This window comes from Littorina saxatilis, linkage group LG1 (genome assembly GCF_037325665.1).
Source record: "Littorina saxatilis isolate snail1 linkage group LG1, US_GU_Lsax_2.0, whole genome shotgun sequence".
NCBI classification, from domain to species: Eukaryota; Metazoa; Mollusca; class Gastropoda; order Littorinimorpha; family Littorinidae; genus Littorina; species Littorina saxatilis.
In genome coordinates this window covers 14,847,145-14,861,888 of record NC_090245.1, presented here as the reverse complement: position 1 = coordinate 14,861,888, position 14,744 = coordinate 14,847,145, and the positions used below count along the sequence as shown (strand labels likewise).

Here is a 14,744-nt window from a genome sequence, read left to right as displayed (position 1 = left end):
ATGCTCTCTTTTTCTTCATGAATTCTTTTCTTTTTTCTGCCTTCTTGCTCATTCACCTGTATTTTTTCCAAAAATCTCTTCTCTTGCCGCTTGTCTCGCGATTCATGTATAGTTTAATCTGTTAGTGTTCTGATGTAAGTCCAGCAGTAGATAGGTTAAGCCTATTTTAACATACTGGAAACTGGTAATCTTCCAGTAGGTATTAATTTAGTTTTACTAAAGCCTGCTGGGACACAGGTAATGGGTTAGTGCATTTGTAAACAGGAATCGCTTGACAAGTGGCCCCCTTCATTGTCCTGATATGGCTCTGCGTAGTCGGCTGGACGTTAAGCAACAAATAAATAAATAAAATCACATGGTCAGTCACGTGAGTTTACTACAAATGGCTGCCTCCATGCGTTATTGAAAAGCGATTTTAAAGTGTGTATTTTGAGGTTTTTCTCCGGGATTTTTTCATGTGATCCAAGATGGCGTCGAGGTTTGTGCGTAGGTATGATGTGGAAGACGTTCATCGCTTTATATTTGATGTGGTAATGGAGATGTCAGCGATGAGGAAAACAGTTCCGACGAACAACCTGACAACGGTGAGTCTGATTCTGACTATTCTGAGGAGAATATCTTCGACAAGTACATCAGTCCCGAGAGGGCGTGGTCGTGTTCGTGGTGGTCGTGTTTGTGGCCGTGTTCAAAGCAGAGGTCGTGGTGAATGTGCTAGACATGATAGGGTCGCAGAAAGTGTTGATTTAGGACCTATGGATGAACATGTACACAAGGACTATCCTGTTTACATCTGATTGGTCTAGATTAATTGATATGATTTTTCTAATGAAGTACCCCAGATTTGGGGTAATTTCCTTCTGAGTGCTGAGGGTCAAAGGGTTAATTAACACACTAGCCAGCCAAGAATCTGTTTTCACTGTAAAAGCCTTTCATTTCACATAACACTCACAAGTCAAAGTTGATGAAGTCCAAGTCTTGTGAAATATTTCTGCAATTTTGTCCCAAGCCTTTTCTTTATTGTCCAGTTTTTGCAGGTTGCATCAGGTGTATACAGTCTGCTACCTGATTTAAGCCAGCACACACACACACACACACACGACTTCAACACTGATAATCGAAACTTGATCAGCCAGTTTGACAAGACGTCTTTAAAACATCACCCAAAGTCCATTGTTTGTTCTCTATGAACTTAGCCAAGTCAACATGCACACACTTTAAATCAAACACTGACAGTCCCTATTTGATCAAATTTTTGTTACCCTTTAATTTGGTTCAAAGCCCATCCTTTGATGTACACATCTCGCCAAATAGTACTAGGCGTCCATAGACTCCTACCAGTTCATGACAGTTTGTACACGCATACACACACACGCACATGAAAGCTTGCTTTCACACACACACACTGACATGCAAATGTCTCATAGCAACGCCAACATGACAAAACTTCAATCCATCAGTCTGGCTGATCAGCTTGTCAATGCAATTTGCTTCAAAGCGAATTCTTTGTTTTCCAGCTCTTGCTTCAGACGTCCGTATTCCTCCGCAAGCTCATCAAATCCATAGCCCACAGAGGTATAGGCACGCAAAGCCAGGTTCACACGGTCACGATCTTTTTCCTTTCTTTCTGACGCCCCCTTTATTTCTTGCCTGTGAAACAGAGATTGAAAACTTCAGTTCAAGAATCTTCAACATTAAATAAATTATTCCAGGTATTACCTTGACCCTTTAGCACCATCAGTTCTTCCTCCAGATTTCAAGCAGACTTTTGTTTTTCTGTTAAGTCCTTTGAACTGGAAACTTGCATTCTCCCAGTAAGGTAATATATTGTACTACGTTGCAAGCCCCTGGAGCAAATTTTTGATTAGTGCTTTTGTGAACAAGAAACAAATGATGACAAGTGGCTCTATCCCCTCTCACCCCTTTCCCCATCGCGATATAACCTTCGTGGTGGAAAACAACGTTAAACACCAAATAAAGAAAGTGACCCCCTCCCTTTTGGAACCTTGCTTTTTGAGTAACCGTTCCCCCCCCCCCCCCCCCCCCACCTCCTTTTGAGGACCTTGCTTTTTGAGTAACCGTTCCCCCCCCCCCCCCCCCCCCACCTCCTTTTGAGGACCTTGCTTTTTGAGTAACCGTTCCCCACACCCCCCCCCCCCTCCTTTTGAGGATCTTGCTTTTTGAGTAACCGTTCCCCCCCCCCCCCCCCCACCTCCTTTTGAGGACCTTGCTTTATGAGTAACCGTTGTCCCCCCCCCCCCCCCCCCCCACCTCCTTTTGAGGACCTTGCTTTTTGAGTAACCGTTCCCCCCCCCCCCCCCCCACCTCCTTTTGAGGACCTTGCTTTTAGTGTAACCGTCCCCCCCCCCCCCCCCCCCACCTCCTTTTGAGGACCTTGCTTTTTGAGTAACCGTTCTCCCCCCCCCCCCCCCCCCCCACCTCCTTTTGAGGACCTTGCTTTTTGAGTAACCGTTCCCCCCCCCCCCACCCCCCCCCCCCACCTCCTTTTGAGGACCTTGCTTTTTCAGATTTAAGACCTTGCTTTTTCAGATTTTCCTGTACATAACCTCTGTGTGTGAATGTACCCCCATTTTAAGACTCCCTTCCTTTGCAGACAGTGCTCTTCTCACATTTTTGAAGGTCTTTTAACTAAGGTGGGTTCGTCTGTACCAGCAGCTCCGGAAAATCTTAGATTTGGTTTCTACCTGCTTATATTGTTTTACCAGAGGGTCAAATGACCCAATTTTTTTTTTTTTAAAGATGAAAGCTAAAAAGCCATTCTTTCATTTAATAAGTGAATCAAGTGATGCCTAGCTGAAATACGCTGTTGCTAAATTGTGAGGGTTAAGCTGTAAGGGTTAAGAAAGAAATCACTCAGATAGGGAGGGACATGGGGGGGGGGGGGGGGGGGGGGGGGGTGAGGGGTGAGAGTAAAAGGGGAATGATAAAAGGATAGTGGATTGGGTGAAAAAGTTATCACAAAAAAATTTGAATTTAATAATGAGTTCATCAATTGTGAATACAGATATCAAATTGCATACAGATTATTTCTCTGGGGTAACACTCACTTGATCTTTTTCAAAGCAGCTACAGTTTCAGCAGTGTAGGTGTCACACAAAATCTGCATCTCAACGTACCTGGGAGAAAAAACAAACAACAACAAACTTTAGCAGTTACAAACCTCGTTTTATAGCTTCGAACAAAACTGAATGCACGTACGGACATGCTGTAAAACAGTTTAAAATGTCTTGAAAGACTCGGCTTGTTGTGATGCGATGAATTTAAAGACAGTTAATCTGAAAAGAACATTGTGGCTTCAGAAGTGTAATAACATTACCATAATTCAATTCAGCATCCCATGTCTATCGAGTTCATCGTAACATTAAAACAAGCAGTTTTTCTAACCATGACTATGATATTCACATTCAACTGCCTTGACATAATTTGTATTAATTTCTGCCTCACAGCTGTAAAGGCTGTCCTTAATCAAACCCGCAGCCGACTACCATGCCGGCGAACTTCATGAAGTAGACCAGGCAAAGTTGACTTTACTAAATTAATATCAGGCATAACACACACCTCACACACATAAATTCACACTGCCCCTCTTCCATCCACACACACTGAGCTGATGCTCTTTTCTCTCAGTGAGAGAGAACTTGCCAACCAAAACCAGGAAGGGGAAGCTTTAGAAGAGTACAGTGGAACCCGCCTTTTAAGACCCCCCGATTTAAGACTTCCTCCCTTTTAAGATCCTGTTTTTTTCTGACTTTCTGTTCATAACCTCTGTAAATGTACCCCTATTTTAAGGCTTACTCCTTTTTAAGACCTGATTTTTTCAGATTTTTTGAGGTCTCAAAAGGGGAGTTCCACTGTACAACACTCATAGACAGGCACATGTTCCACAACACTCATAGACAGGCACATGTTCCACAACACTCATAGACAGGCACATGTTCCACAACACTCATAGACAGGCACATGTTCCACAACACTCATAGACAGGCACATGTTCCACAACACTCATAGACAGGCACATGTTCCACAACACTCATAGACAGGCACATGTTCCACAACTCATAGACAGGCACATGTTCCACAACACTCATAGACAGGCACATGTTCCACAACACTCATAGACAGGCACATGTTCCACAACACTCATAGACAGGCACACGTTCCACAACACTCATAGACAGGCACATGTTCCACAACACTCATAGACAGGCACATGTTCCCCAACACTCATAGACAGGCACATGTTCCCCAACACTCATAGACAGGCACATGTTCCACAACACTCATAGACAGGCACATGTTCCACAACACTCATAGACAGGCACATGTTCCACAACACTCATAGACAGGCACATGTTCCACAACACTCATAGACAGGCACATGTTCCACAACACTCATAGACAGGCACATGTTCCACAACACTCATAGACAGGCACATGTTCCACAACACTCATAGACAGGCACATGTTCCACAACACTCAACCAAACACACAACAACTTTAAGTGCTCACCTAATTTTGAGACACATGGCATCACATCGAGCAGCATGAGACTCAGCTGTGATGTTGTTGTTGCGGGACTGCTTGCCCAGACGGTACTCTTTCACGTTCTGCTCCAGCATACCCAGCGAATCCAACAGCGTCTGAAGAAATACAGAACATTGATAAAGAAATATTGATAAAGAAAGACCTTACCTGGTTACTGCCGTGTCCTCTTTTTGTTGAAATATGTAACAGTCTGATTTAGAGTGATTTGTGTCATCTGATGCAAAAAAGAGACTATTTTTAGCACATACAGTGGAGTCCAGCTATAACGAACCTGGGTAACGAAATCCCGCTTTTAACGAACTGCCATTGATTTCCCGGCAGACAGCCTTCTATTTCTTACTTGTTACTTTCCGGCTACAACGAACCTTTTGAACTCATTTGCATAACGAACCCCTCTTATAACAAACAGGTTTTCATCGCCCCAGAGCCGTTTTGTCTCTAAAAGTCACAAGGCTACAACGAACTGATGTCAATAATTGTCTCCAAAGACAAAAATACACAAACACAAGTGCACATCGTGTGATGAGCGAACTCTGAACAAACAGCGGGAGGTGCATGGAACAGCCACCGCCGCTGTGTTTTCACTATTCCAATGAGCTGCTAAGCTATGACTATGCTCTAAAAAGTCACAAGGCTACAACGATCTGCCTGTGAGGCGAGATCAAAGGCAGGTCCATTGTGATAGCTGGGTGGCCTTGTTTTTTGACACTGACCTTCTTCTCAGGGGTCATTGACCCAGTTTTAGCTATGAGAGGTGGTTCCCCTTTCATATGAGAGAGGAAACACTTCCTGCACCCGGGTCAGTGACCCAGTTTAACCTATGGGGAGTTTAACCTATGGGGCGGTCTCTTTGATGTCTTGAGAGGAAACTTGGCCAGGGTAGTACATGCACCAGAACTGGTGGACACCATGAAATCGGAGATTGATCAGAATGTACATGTACATGCTATTACAAGTCTTTTTAAATTTTACCTCTAAAATTGTGACAGTAAAGTGAACATTTGAACTATGCCTCTATGGATTATATTATGAAGCTGTTGAAAACATGCAGAGATTGTACTCTCCAAGGAAAGATCGATGGGACGATCATTTGAAGGTGAGTGGGAAAACTTGTCTTAAGGCCATTTAGGGTTGAAAACTCTACAGCGAATTACTGATATAACGAACTAAAATGTATCTCCCTTGAGATTCGTTGTACCCGGACTCCACTGTATATCAATAAAATACGTACAACACCCAAAGAAAACAATGTTTACCCAACATTTTTCAATGAGCGCGACCCCTGGAACATCGAGACTTTGTAAACACAATTTACAATTCCGTAAATTAATTCCAACGCACATAGTGTGATTACAGACTCCTTGCTTCATTGTTATTGCAAGAAAATTTGAAAAAGCTGAAAGATCCCTAGAACCCATAGAAATAAAAGAAACCACTAAAAACTTACGCAAAATTGATGAACGACAGATCAAAGAGAAAACATAAATCACTTGAAATTAATTTGACAACAGATCCAAATCTATTACAGTGTAAAAAAACAACAGACCTGTTTACCCCTAAAACATTGCTTGTGTATTTTCTGGGAGCAAAATGAGGCAAATGTGTAGTTTTGTAATTGAATGTGTAGAATTTCTCGTCGACCTATCACAACAACAACAATGATTGCTACTTTGTACATGTATTGATTGACTGACGGAAAAATGGGAATTGCAGACAGTGCAATGAGCATGATGTTTTCCTTTCCGCGAAGACAAGGCATGGGTAGTCCTGATGATATTTTGGCAGAAAGACTTGGTTCGGCGCATTGCTCGTCTTTTTCTTTTTGGTCGGTGGCCTTTCGGAGTCATTTTCTTCACAGTTCTCATCTTCACTTTCGTGTGCTCTGCGTTCAGCCATTGTGTCGAAACGCCCGCATGGTTTGGCAGTAACGCTTTCAGTTGTGCCCGGCATTTGCTTGGAGAAGCCTATTCGGCATTAACAAGCTACAACGCAACGCCCGTGGGCGCTTTACGCGCTGCACGCAGCAAACGACTGCTGGCCGAAAACATGGATTGGAAAATGGATTGGTCAAGGGAGATGAAGAAAATTACGGATTGTGATATGCGTAGCCGAAACAATACCGTTTGCGTGCAGGGACGGGGCGGTGTGAGAGCACAACGGGACAAGGAACAGGTGTAAAGACGAAAAAGAAAAAGAAAAAAAAAAAAAAAATTTATTTATTTATTTAATTTTTTTTTTTTAAAATACCGTTTGCGTAGACAACGACAGACTTGTGTAGTTGCGTAGTATATTATTCAAATTCGTAGTTTACTACGCTCAATGTGTAGTGTAAACAGGTCTGAAACAAGAAAGGTAAGTTATTGGAAAGTTTAATTTTTGACAAAACAAAACAATAACTAACCTTTTTTTTAATTTTTAATTCTGGATTTTGAAACGCAAGTTTTTGGATTTAAAACAAAAGTGTAAACTTGGTCATAAAAGTATTAAAACTTGATACATCAGCTGTTACTTGAGAAAGAGACGCAACTGGTCAGTATGTTTTGAGGATTGCAAGTTGAAAAACTCACTGGGGTCAAGGTAGGTATCTTGAAAACAATATATCTCTTCAAACCTGCATTCTCTAACTTCATCTCTTCTTATTGTACCTGAAAGTAAACCCAGAATTGTTTTTCTCGTCTCTCTCTGGTGTCTTTCAGCTGCTGTTTCTCTTCCTCCAGAACTCGCAGTGACCTCTCAACCATACCTGGTAACTGAGACGCTTTTGCCAGCGCCAGACTGCTGCTGTCTGTAAAACAAGATTGGGTGTTTCAAGTACAGAAGACACCCCCGACCCCCCACCCCCTATTTTTAATTTGTCCAGATGTTCTATGTGTAACTTTAGCTCCATTAGTAATGTTAAGATTCTTTTCCTTACAGATGTGATTTCTTAGATTTGTTCGTGGGCGGAAACTCCCACGTACACTCGTGTTTTTTGCACGAGTGGAATTTTACGTGTCTGACCGTTTTTTACCCCGCCATTTAGGCAGCCATACGCCGTTTTCGGAGGAAGCATGCTGGGTATTTTCGTGTTTCTATAACCCACCGAACTCTGACATGGATTACAGGATCTTTTTCGTGCGCACTTTGTCTTGTGCTTGCGTGTACACACAGGGTTGTTCGGACACCGAGGAAAGTCTGCACACAAAGTTGACTCTGAGAAATAAATCTCTCGCCGAACGTGGGGACGAACTCACGCTGACAGCGGCCAACTGGATACAAATCCAGCGCGCTACCGACTGAGCTACATCCCCGCCCTGTTTCACTGTATAGACATAGACATAGAACACTTTATTATCTCAACGAGGAGAAACTTAGGTGTGGTGTATCACAGCATTACAATATACAACATAAAACGTAAGAACATAAATAAAATATTGAGGCGCATCTTGGCAAGTTAACAATGTTTTTATACATGTATACTTCTTCTTTGTTCATATCTTTGATCATGGGCTTCTTTTTCTTCTTCTTCGTTCGTGGGCTGAAACTCCCATGTACACTCGTGTTTTTTGCACGAGTGGAATTTTACGTGTATGACCGTTTTTTACCCAGCCATTTAGGCAGCCATACGCCGTTTTCGGAGGAAGCATGCTGGGTATTTTCGTGTTTCTATAACCCACCGAACTCTGACATGGATTACAGGATTTTTTCGTGCGCACTTGGTCTTGTGCTTGCGTGTACACACGGGGGTGTTCGGACACCGAGGAGAGTCTGCACACAAAGTTGACTCTGAGAAATAAATCTCTCGCCGAACGTGGGGACGAACTCACGCTGACAGCGGCCAACTGGATACAAATCCAGCGCGCTACCGACTGAGCTACATCCCCGCCCTGATCATGGGCTGAAACTCCCACGTACACAGATGTGCCCCACCTTCCTGCCATGCAAACCACACCTGAAAATAATACTGACCTGTCAGCGTAGGTGTATGGAAGATGCTGACAAAATTTTCACACCTCCTCCTCATTCGGTCTTCCAGCTCTGGAATCAGCTTCTGTTGCATTGATGGAATGTACTGCAACAAGGAACAAGTCGCGAAAGGTGAAAATACAACATTTAGTCAAGTAGCTGTCGAACTCACAGAATGAAACTGAACGCAATGCCATTTTTCAGCAAGACCATATACTCGTAGCATCGTCAGTCCACCGCTCATGGCAAAGGCAGTGAAATTGACAAGAAGAGCGGGGTAGTAGTTGCGCTAAGAAGGATAGCACGCTTTTCTGTACCTCTCTTTGTTTTAACTTTCTGAGCGTGTTTTTAATCCAAACATATCATATCTAAATGTTTTTTGGAATCAGGAACCGTAAGGAATAAGATGAAAGTGTTTTTAAATTGATTTCGACAATTTAATTTTGATAATAATTTTTATATATTTAATTTTCAGAGCTTGTTTTTAATCCAAATATAACATATTTATATGTTTTTGGAATCAGAAAATGATGGAGAATAAGATGAACGTAAATTTGGATCGTTTTATAAATTTTTTTTTTTTTTTACAATTTTCAGATTTTTAATGACCAAAGTCATTAATTAATTTTTAAGCCACCAAGCTGAAATGCAATACCGAAGTCCGGGTTTCGTCGGAGATTACTTGACCAAAATTTCAACCAATTTGGTTGAAAAATGAGAGCGTGACAGTGCCGCCTCAACTTTCACGAAAAGCCGGATATGACGTCATAAAAGACATTTATCAAAAAAATGAAAAAAACGTCTGGGGATTTCATACCCAGGAACTCTCATGTCAAATTTCATAAAGATCGGTCCAGTAGTTTAGTCTGAATCGCTCTACACACACACACAGACAGACACACACACACACACGCACGCACGCACGCACATACACCACGACCCTCGTCTCGATTCCCCCTCTACGTTAAAACATTTAGTCAAAACTTGACTAAATGTAAAAAGGCCAAAATAAACTGCCAATATATGACACACAAATGACGAATCTTCTATTATTGAAAGTAGTTAGTACTCATTCTTTCTTTCTTTATTTGGTGTTTAACGTCGTTTTCAACCATTCAAGGTTATATTGCGACGGGAAAAGGGGGGAGATGGGATAGGGGACAGGGGGGAGATGGGATAGAGCCACTTGTTAATTGTTTCTTGTTCACAAAAGCACTAATCAAAAAATTGCTCCAGGGGCTTGCAACGTAGTACAATATATGACCTTACTGGGAGAATGCAAGTTTCCAGTACAAAGGACTTAACATTTCTTACATACTGCTTGACTAAAATCTTTACAAACATTGACTATATTCTATACAAGAAACACTTAACAAGGGTAAAAGGAGAAACAGAACCGTTAGTCGCCTCTTACGACATGCTGGGTAGCATCGGGTAAATTCTTTCTCGTCCCAACCAATATGGGACTCCCCCTCATGTTACCACTCAACTGCAAACAAATAAGGATTACAGTGTACACAGACACAGACGAGCGCAGACACAAACTGGATGCACATTGCCTTCTCCCATCAGTGCATGTACTACAGCACTGTTGCGGTCTGAATTATCTTACATCATCATGCAGCTTTTATTATTTGCTTCACAAAAAGCACTTTATGCAGCTACAGTAAACCTTCACCTTTATACTATTATTTGGAGTGTACTTCAATACAAACCTTTTTGTAGGGGTTGTTTTCGTGAATGTCACCTGGAGTTAGGCCCAGTAAGCTGACCTTGGAACTGGGGTCAGGGGTGAAGGACAAATAATCTCCAGCTTCTGCATAGTTTAGACACTGTTCCAGAATGTCCTTGAACTGGACACACAAAGCACAACACAAAAGCAATCACTGAACCAGCTTTAGAATGAGTAGAAAATATTACTACATGTACTCTGATACATTGGAAACCCATTATTATGATTAAGACCTTCAGCAATCTGAGAATACAGAATGTCTTAACAAGAAGGTAGTCTTAACATGAGAGTCAAGTTACAGAGGTTAGGAAGAAAGTCTCAGACACCAAGGTCTTGAAAAAAAGGTGCTGGTGGTGGGGGGGTGTTCCTAAAATCTACTACCCTTCTTTTCTCTATGCGTTAAGATCAGCCAATTTTAATGTCACAGTACAACCACATTTAGTGATTTACTGACTGTAAGTGTAATAACAAAGGTAAACAGGGAATTGGGTTGTAAATTTGAGTCAGCTGACCAGCAATCTATTCAAATTAATGACCCTCAGTTTTTCTGCGAATGTTACTTTAGCAATTAACACCATTAGTATTACCTCCTTATCTGCAGTAGAAAGTGATGTGTCTCGACTCCTGAGGTCATAGTCCAGAATGACTTCCTGCAGTTCTCGATGCAAGATGTGTGACTGTAGCCATCCTTGTTTCTCCTGGCGAAGCGTTTCTTCTGCCTGCAAAATAATAATTAGATTTTAATAAAAGTACACCCACAAGCACCAACAGCAATGCTTTTTTATTTTTTTAACCCAAGTAGCAACGTTTGCCCAACATTCAACTACACAAATAGTGTTCTTGAGGTGAAATTAAAACAAAGACCATGTGCCCTGCATGCACTATTATTTTAATCAAAGGTCATTCATATTATTTACAAAACATGGTAACCATACAAGTAGGGTGTATGATAGGCCTATCCTGTTGCCCAATGGTGCTAGTTGATAAACGATTTTTTTAAAATAACTCAGTAGGGTTTATATGGGGTGTGGAAGAGTGACTTTTTCTTGCAAAGCCTTGTATTTATAAACATTGGAGGGGTCAATCACTAGCGAGGGGTGTATCGAAACACGGAATTGGTCTATTACAACTGCACGCCTTTCTCCAAACCAAAAAGACTCAAGACACTCTGACAATGTACCTGCCGCAGACGGGCGCAATGGCTTGGTGGTAAGATGCCGGCCTTCAAAGCAGAAGATCATGGGTTCAAATCCAGGCCGCGCCTGGTGACTAAAGCTGGAGATTTTTCCGATCTCCCAGGTCAACTTGTGTGCAGACCTGCTAGTGCCTTATCCCCCTTAGTGTGTACACGCAAGCACAAGACCAAGTGAGCACGGAAAATATCCTGTAATCCATGTCAGAGTTCGGTGGATTATAGACACACAAAAATACCCAGCATGCTTCCTCCGAAAGCGGCGTATGGCTGCCTAAATGGCGGGGTAAAAACGGTCATAGACGTAAAAATCCACTCGAGCAAAAACATGAGTGTACGTGGGAGTTTCAGCCCACGAACGCAGAAGAAGAAGAAGAAGAAAACGAAGAAGTACCTGTTGCAAGTCCTTGTGTACCTCCACTGACACGGCATCAGATGTGAGAAGCTGGCCCAGTTGTTGAAGCAGTGAAACAAACTGTGGATTCTCTTCTGCTTCCTTGGCTGACAATGTCACCGGGAGCCTGGGTGGTACTGCAAGTCACAGATGTCCAAGAGTAATAGCTAAAGTTAAATATTTTTTGTAGAACTATGCAAGTCACACAAAATACTGTAGCACTGTTACTGTGAGAATGGCATGGACGGTGTCAATCGTTAATTTTCCATATTTCACTAGTTGCAATATATTTTTTACGTCACAGAGAGCGTATTCTTACGCCCTTTGCCATAACGAGGCTGTGCCCCTTCTTTCGATGAGAAAATTCTTCTCATCCTCCGTGTTAATGACAATGTAGCTTATCTTCTCCACATTACCAAATGATGCCTAATCCTAAATTTCCCGCGGCAAGATACTTCTGATCCGCCGTGTTAGTGGCATGTAGCTTATCGTCTCCACATTAAGAAGCAATGATGCTTGAACCTAAAATTTCCCGCGGCTAAAAGCAGAAGTGTTATTTTTTAACAGATTTAGAGGTAGACCATGCCATTTAGGAAGTCGATTGACTGTCCTACGTACATAAAGCAGACGACAGCGACATTTTAGTACTGAAATGAATGGTTTTCGCATATTTCAAGACAACTATGATGTAAACAGAACACGCGAAGGCGTCAAAACATTCTTATTATGTAATCATAGCACCAACCTCCCACATGAATGCAGGTACATTGCGAGAAATAACATGCCAACTTTATTTGTTTCGAATGAGCGATCCAACGAGTCACGTAGACATCAGGGGACATCACTCAGTTGCTTGGGAGGTGTTAATTTTTGGGGAGCATAAAAACTTCTCATAGATGTTTTTCTACCAATAATTAACTGAATATAGAATGTAATAATGGGGTAAAATCGATCGTATTACATCACAAATCTGCTTCAGTTGCAAGATCTTGACATGCTTTTCTCCCTTAAGATAGTTGTACCGCTTGAAATGGGCGGAGAAACATTCAGTCTGAAGTTAATTTTGGCTGACGTCCTCCCGATAGCTGCATGTCATCATGGCAACGTAAAACAAAAACAACAACAAAGTTACAAACAAACAATTAAAGACAAGACAGAGAGATTTAACTTGGTTTCATGTATACATCAGAAAAAATCGAGAGTAACAAATTCCTAAAAGCAAGCTGCAATTATGTTGTTCTCAAGGTGCTTGGCAAGTTCAATCTTAAAAGAGAGAGAGAGAGAGAGAGAGAGAGAGAGAGAGAGAGAGTCTGAGAGAGACACACACACACACACACAAACACACAGATGGCTACGTACACTTGTCAGTATTTTGCGTTAAAAACTGAACAGATAATTTCCGTGGGGTTGAAGACATTTTGTATCATTCAAATCGATTCATGAGCTCTCATGGCTACAGTCTTGAAAGCTTCAGTTTACATACTAAGTCCAGTGCTAAAAGTTTCCAAGTTCCCGGGAACCTCGACCGGAAATGTTCTGCAATTCCATGGGTAACGCACTCAATATAATCTTGCTCTGCGATTAGTCACAAATAATAAATGATTATCACTCAAACGGTATACGGGAACTTATTCGTACACATTTTGATTACGTATATTACATTGACTTCGGCTTATGTATTCTTTTGCAGAAAAGAAAGTACAAGAGCTACAGTGTTGAGTTTTGACTAATCAACACCAAGCCGCTTCGTTTGTCCGTCCTAAACATTTAAAACGAAAATGGCGGCCACATTGAAAGGTGTCTTGCAAGGAAGCCTTGCAGATAATGTCAAAAACAGCAAAATTCTAGTCGTGGGTGCCGGTGGCATCGGCTGTGAAGTTTTGAAAGATCTTGTTCTTACTGGATTCAAGACTATTGAAGTGGTAATTTATTAATTAAACAAGGTTTATTCAGCGATTTTCTTCAGTTGATGAGTTGTCTGCTACAGCTGCAGAACGAAGGAGCACACGCACTCAAAGAGCAGACAAAATAAAGTTGTGTTCCCTTCCTTTGAATCGCGTGTGTGACTGCCCTCTTACTCAAGACAGGATTTACTACTGCTGTTAAATTAATCAATATTGACAGTTGTTTCAATTGTTATTTAAGCTGCATGCTACTTGTTGGTTCTGTTTCCCTTGGTCTTTAAAATGTGCATGTGGATAAGGAATGGGAATGTACGGTACAAGCTCTCTCTCTGATGCCCTTTTCATACGGGCAAGAAAAGCTAGGAAGCTTGTCGCTTACATTGCGAATAGGTGACTTTAGAATTAGAGAGGTCCAGAAACCGATAAGCCACTTATTTAGAACTACCCTTTGGTTATTTATTGGACAGCTAAGTTTCCTCCTGTGGATGCAACATAATCACTGCAAACATTGCCCTGTTTTGAGTGTTTCCGATGACAGAATGAACAGTTCTTCAGTGACAATGACTGTGAGCCAGGATTTATGAAACACTGGTTTGAAAAAATTAATGATAAGAAATAAGATAAGAAGATAGTAGTAGTAGTATATAGGGGCGGCTATATTTGTTAGCCGAAGGCCGCGAGGCCTTATTGGTGCCCCTTCTTTGTCAGATACTTTGCATGCCTAAATCCCTATTCTTTCAATGCTTTCAATCAAAGTCGTAAAAATGGTTAAGAAATTTTGGAGAATTGTCCAAGAAGTTTTTGAAGGCGTCTAGATAAGAAGAATACTTTAATCCATTTTCATTGTACATTAACAATAACATGGAAATTTTCCTTACGTGATCACACTCACTGACTGAGTGTGGATTCCACAACCTTCCCTAACTGTATACTTCAACACTGATATAGAATGTCATATGTGCTCGTACACATACATCGGCTGTTTCTTGACCTGAAGACGCTTGTTCAGATGTC

At 41.6% G+C, this 14,744-nt stretch overlaps 2 protein-coding genes across 2 annotated transcripts in view; one reads left to right on the top strand and one right to left on the bottom strand.

Annotated features, from left to right (window-relative positions):
* Window positions 1-1,130: 1,130 nt before the first annotated feature.
* On the bottom strand, window positions 1,131-13,372 carry LOC138962649 (HAUS augmin-like complex subunit 4). Its single transcript, XM_070334550.1, has 9 exons — window positions 13,186-13,372; window positions 11,827-11,963; window positions 10,828-10,959; window positions 10,224-10,361; window positions 8,512-8,614; window positions 7,209-7,348; window positions 4,528-4,658; window positions 3,066-3,134; window positions 1,131-1,647 (listed from the first exon to the last, which is right to left on the bottom strand). The coding sequence occupies exons 1-9, from the start codon at window positions 13,241-13,243 to the stop codon at window positions 1,467-1,469; spliced, it is 1,089 nt and encodes a 362-aa protein (XP_070190651.1). The 5' UTR covers window positions 13,244-13,372; the 3' UTR covers window positions 1,131-1,466.
* Window positions 13,373-13,598: 226 nt separating this feature from the next.
* The window catches only part of LOC138962639 (SUMO-activating enzyme subunit 2-like), a 45,819-nt gene continuing 44,673 nt past the window's right edge, over window positions 13,599-14,744 (top strand). The window contains exon 1 of the mRNA XM_070334543.1: window positions 13,599-13,748. Coding sequence (XP_070190644.1) covers window positions 13,605-13,748 — 144 coding nt within the window. The 5' untranslated portion in view covers window positions 13,599-13,604. The remainder of the gene's footprint in view (window positions 13,749-14,744) is intronic.

Coding starts and splice junctions, on each gene's coding strand:
- LOC138962649 (XM_070334550.1), bottom strand. CDS start 13,243: ATGTCTTCAACCCCACGGAAATTATCTGTTCAGTTTTTAACGCAAAAT. Junction 7,349..8,511: donor CCATACACCTACGCTGACAG/GTCAGTATTATT, acceptor CTTGTTTTACAG/ACAGCAGCAGTCTGGCGCTG. Junction 3,135..4,527: donor GCCATGTGTCTCAAAATTAG/GTGAGCACTTAA, acceptor TTTTTCTCCCAG/GTACGTTGAGATGCAGATTT.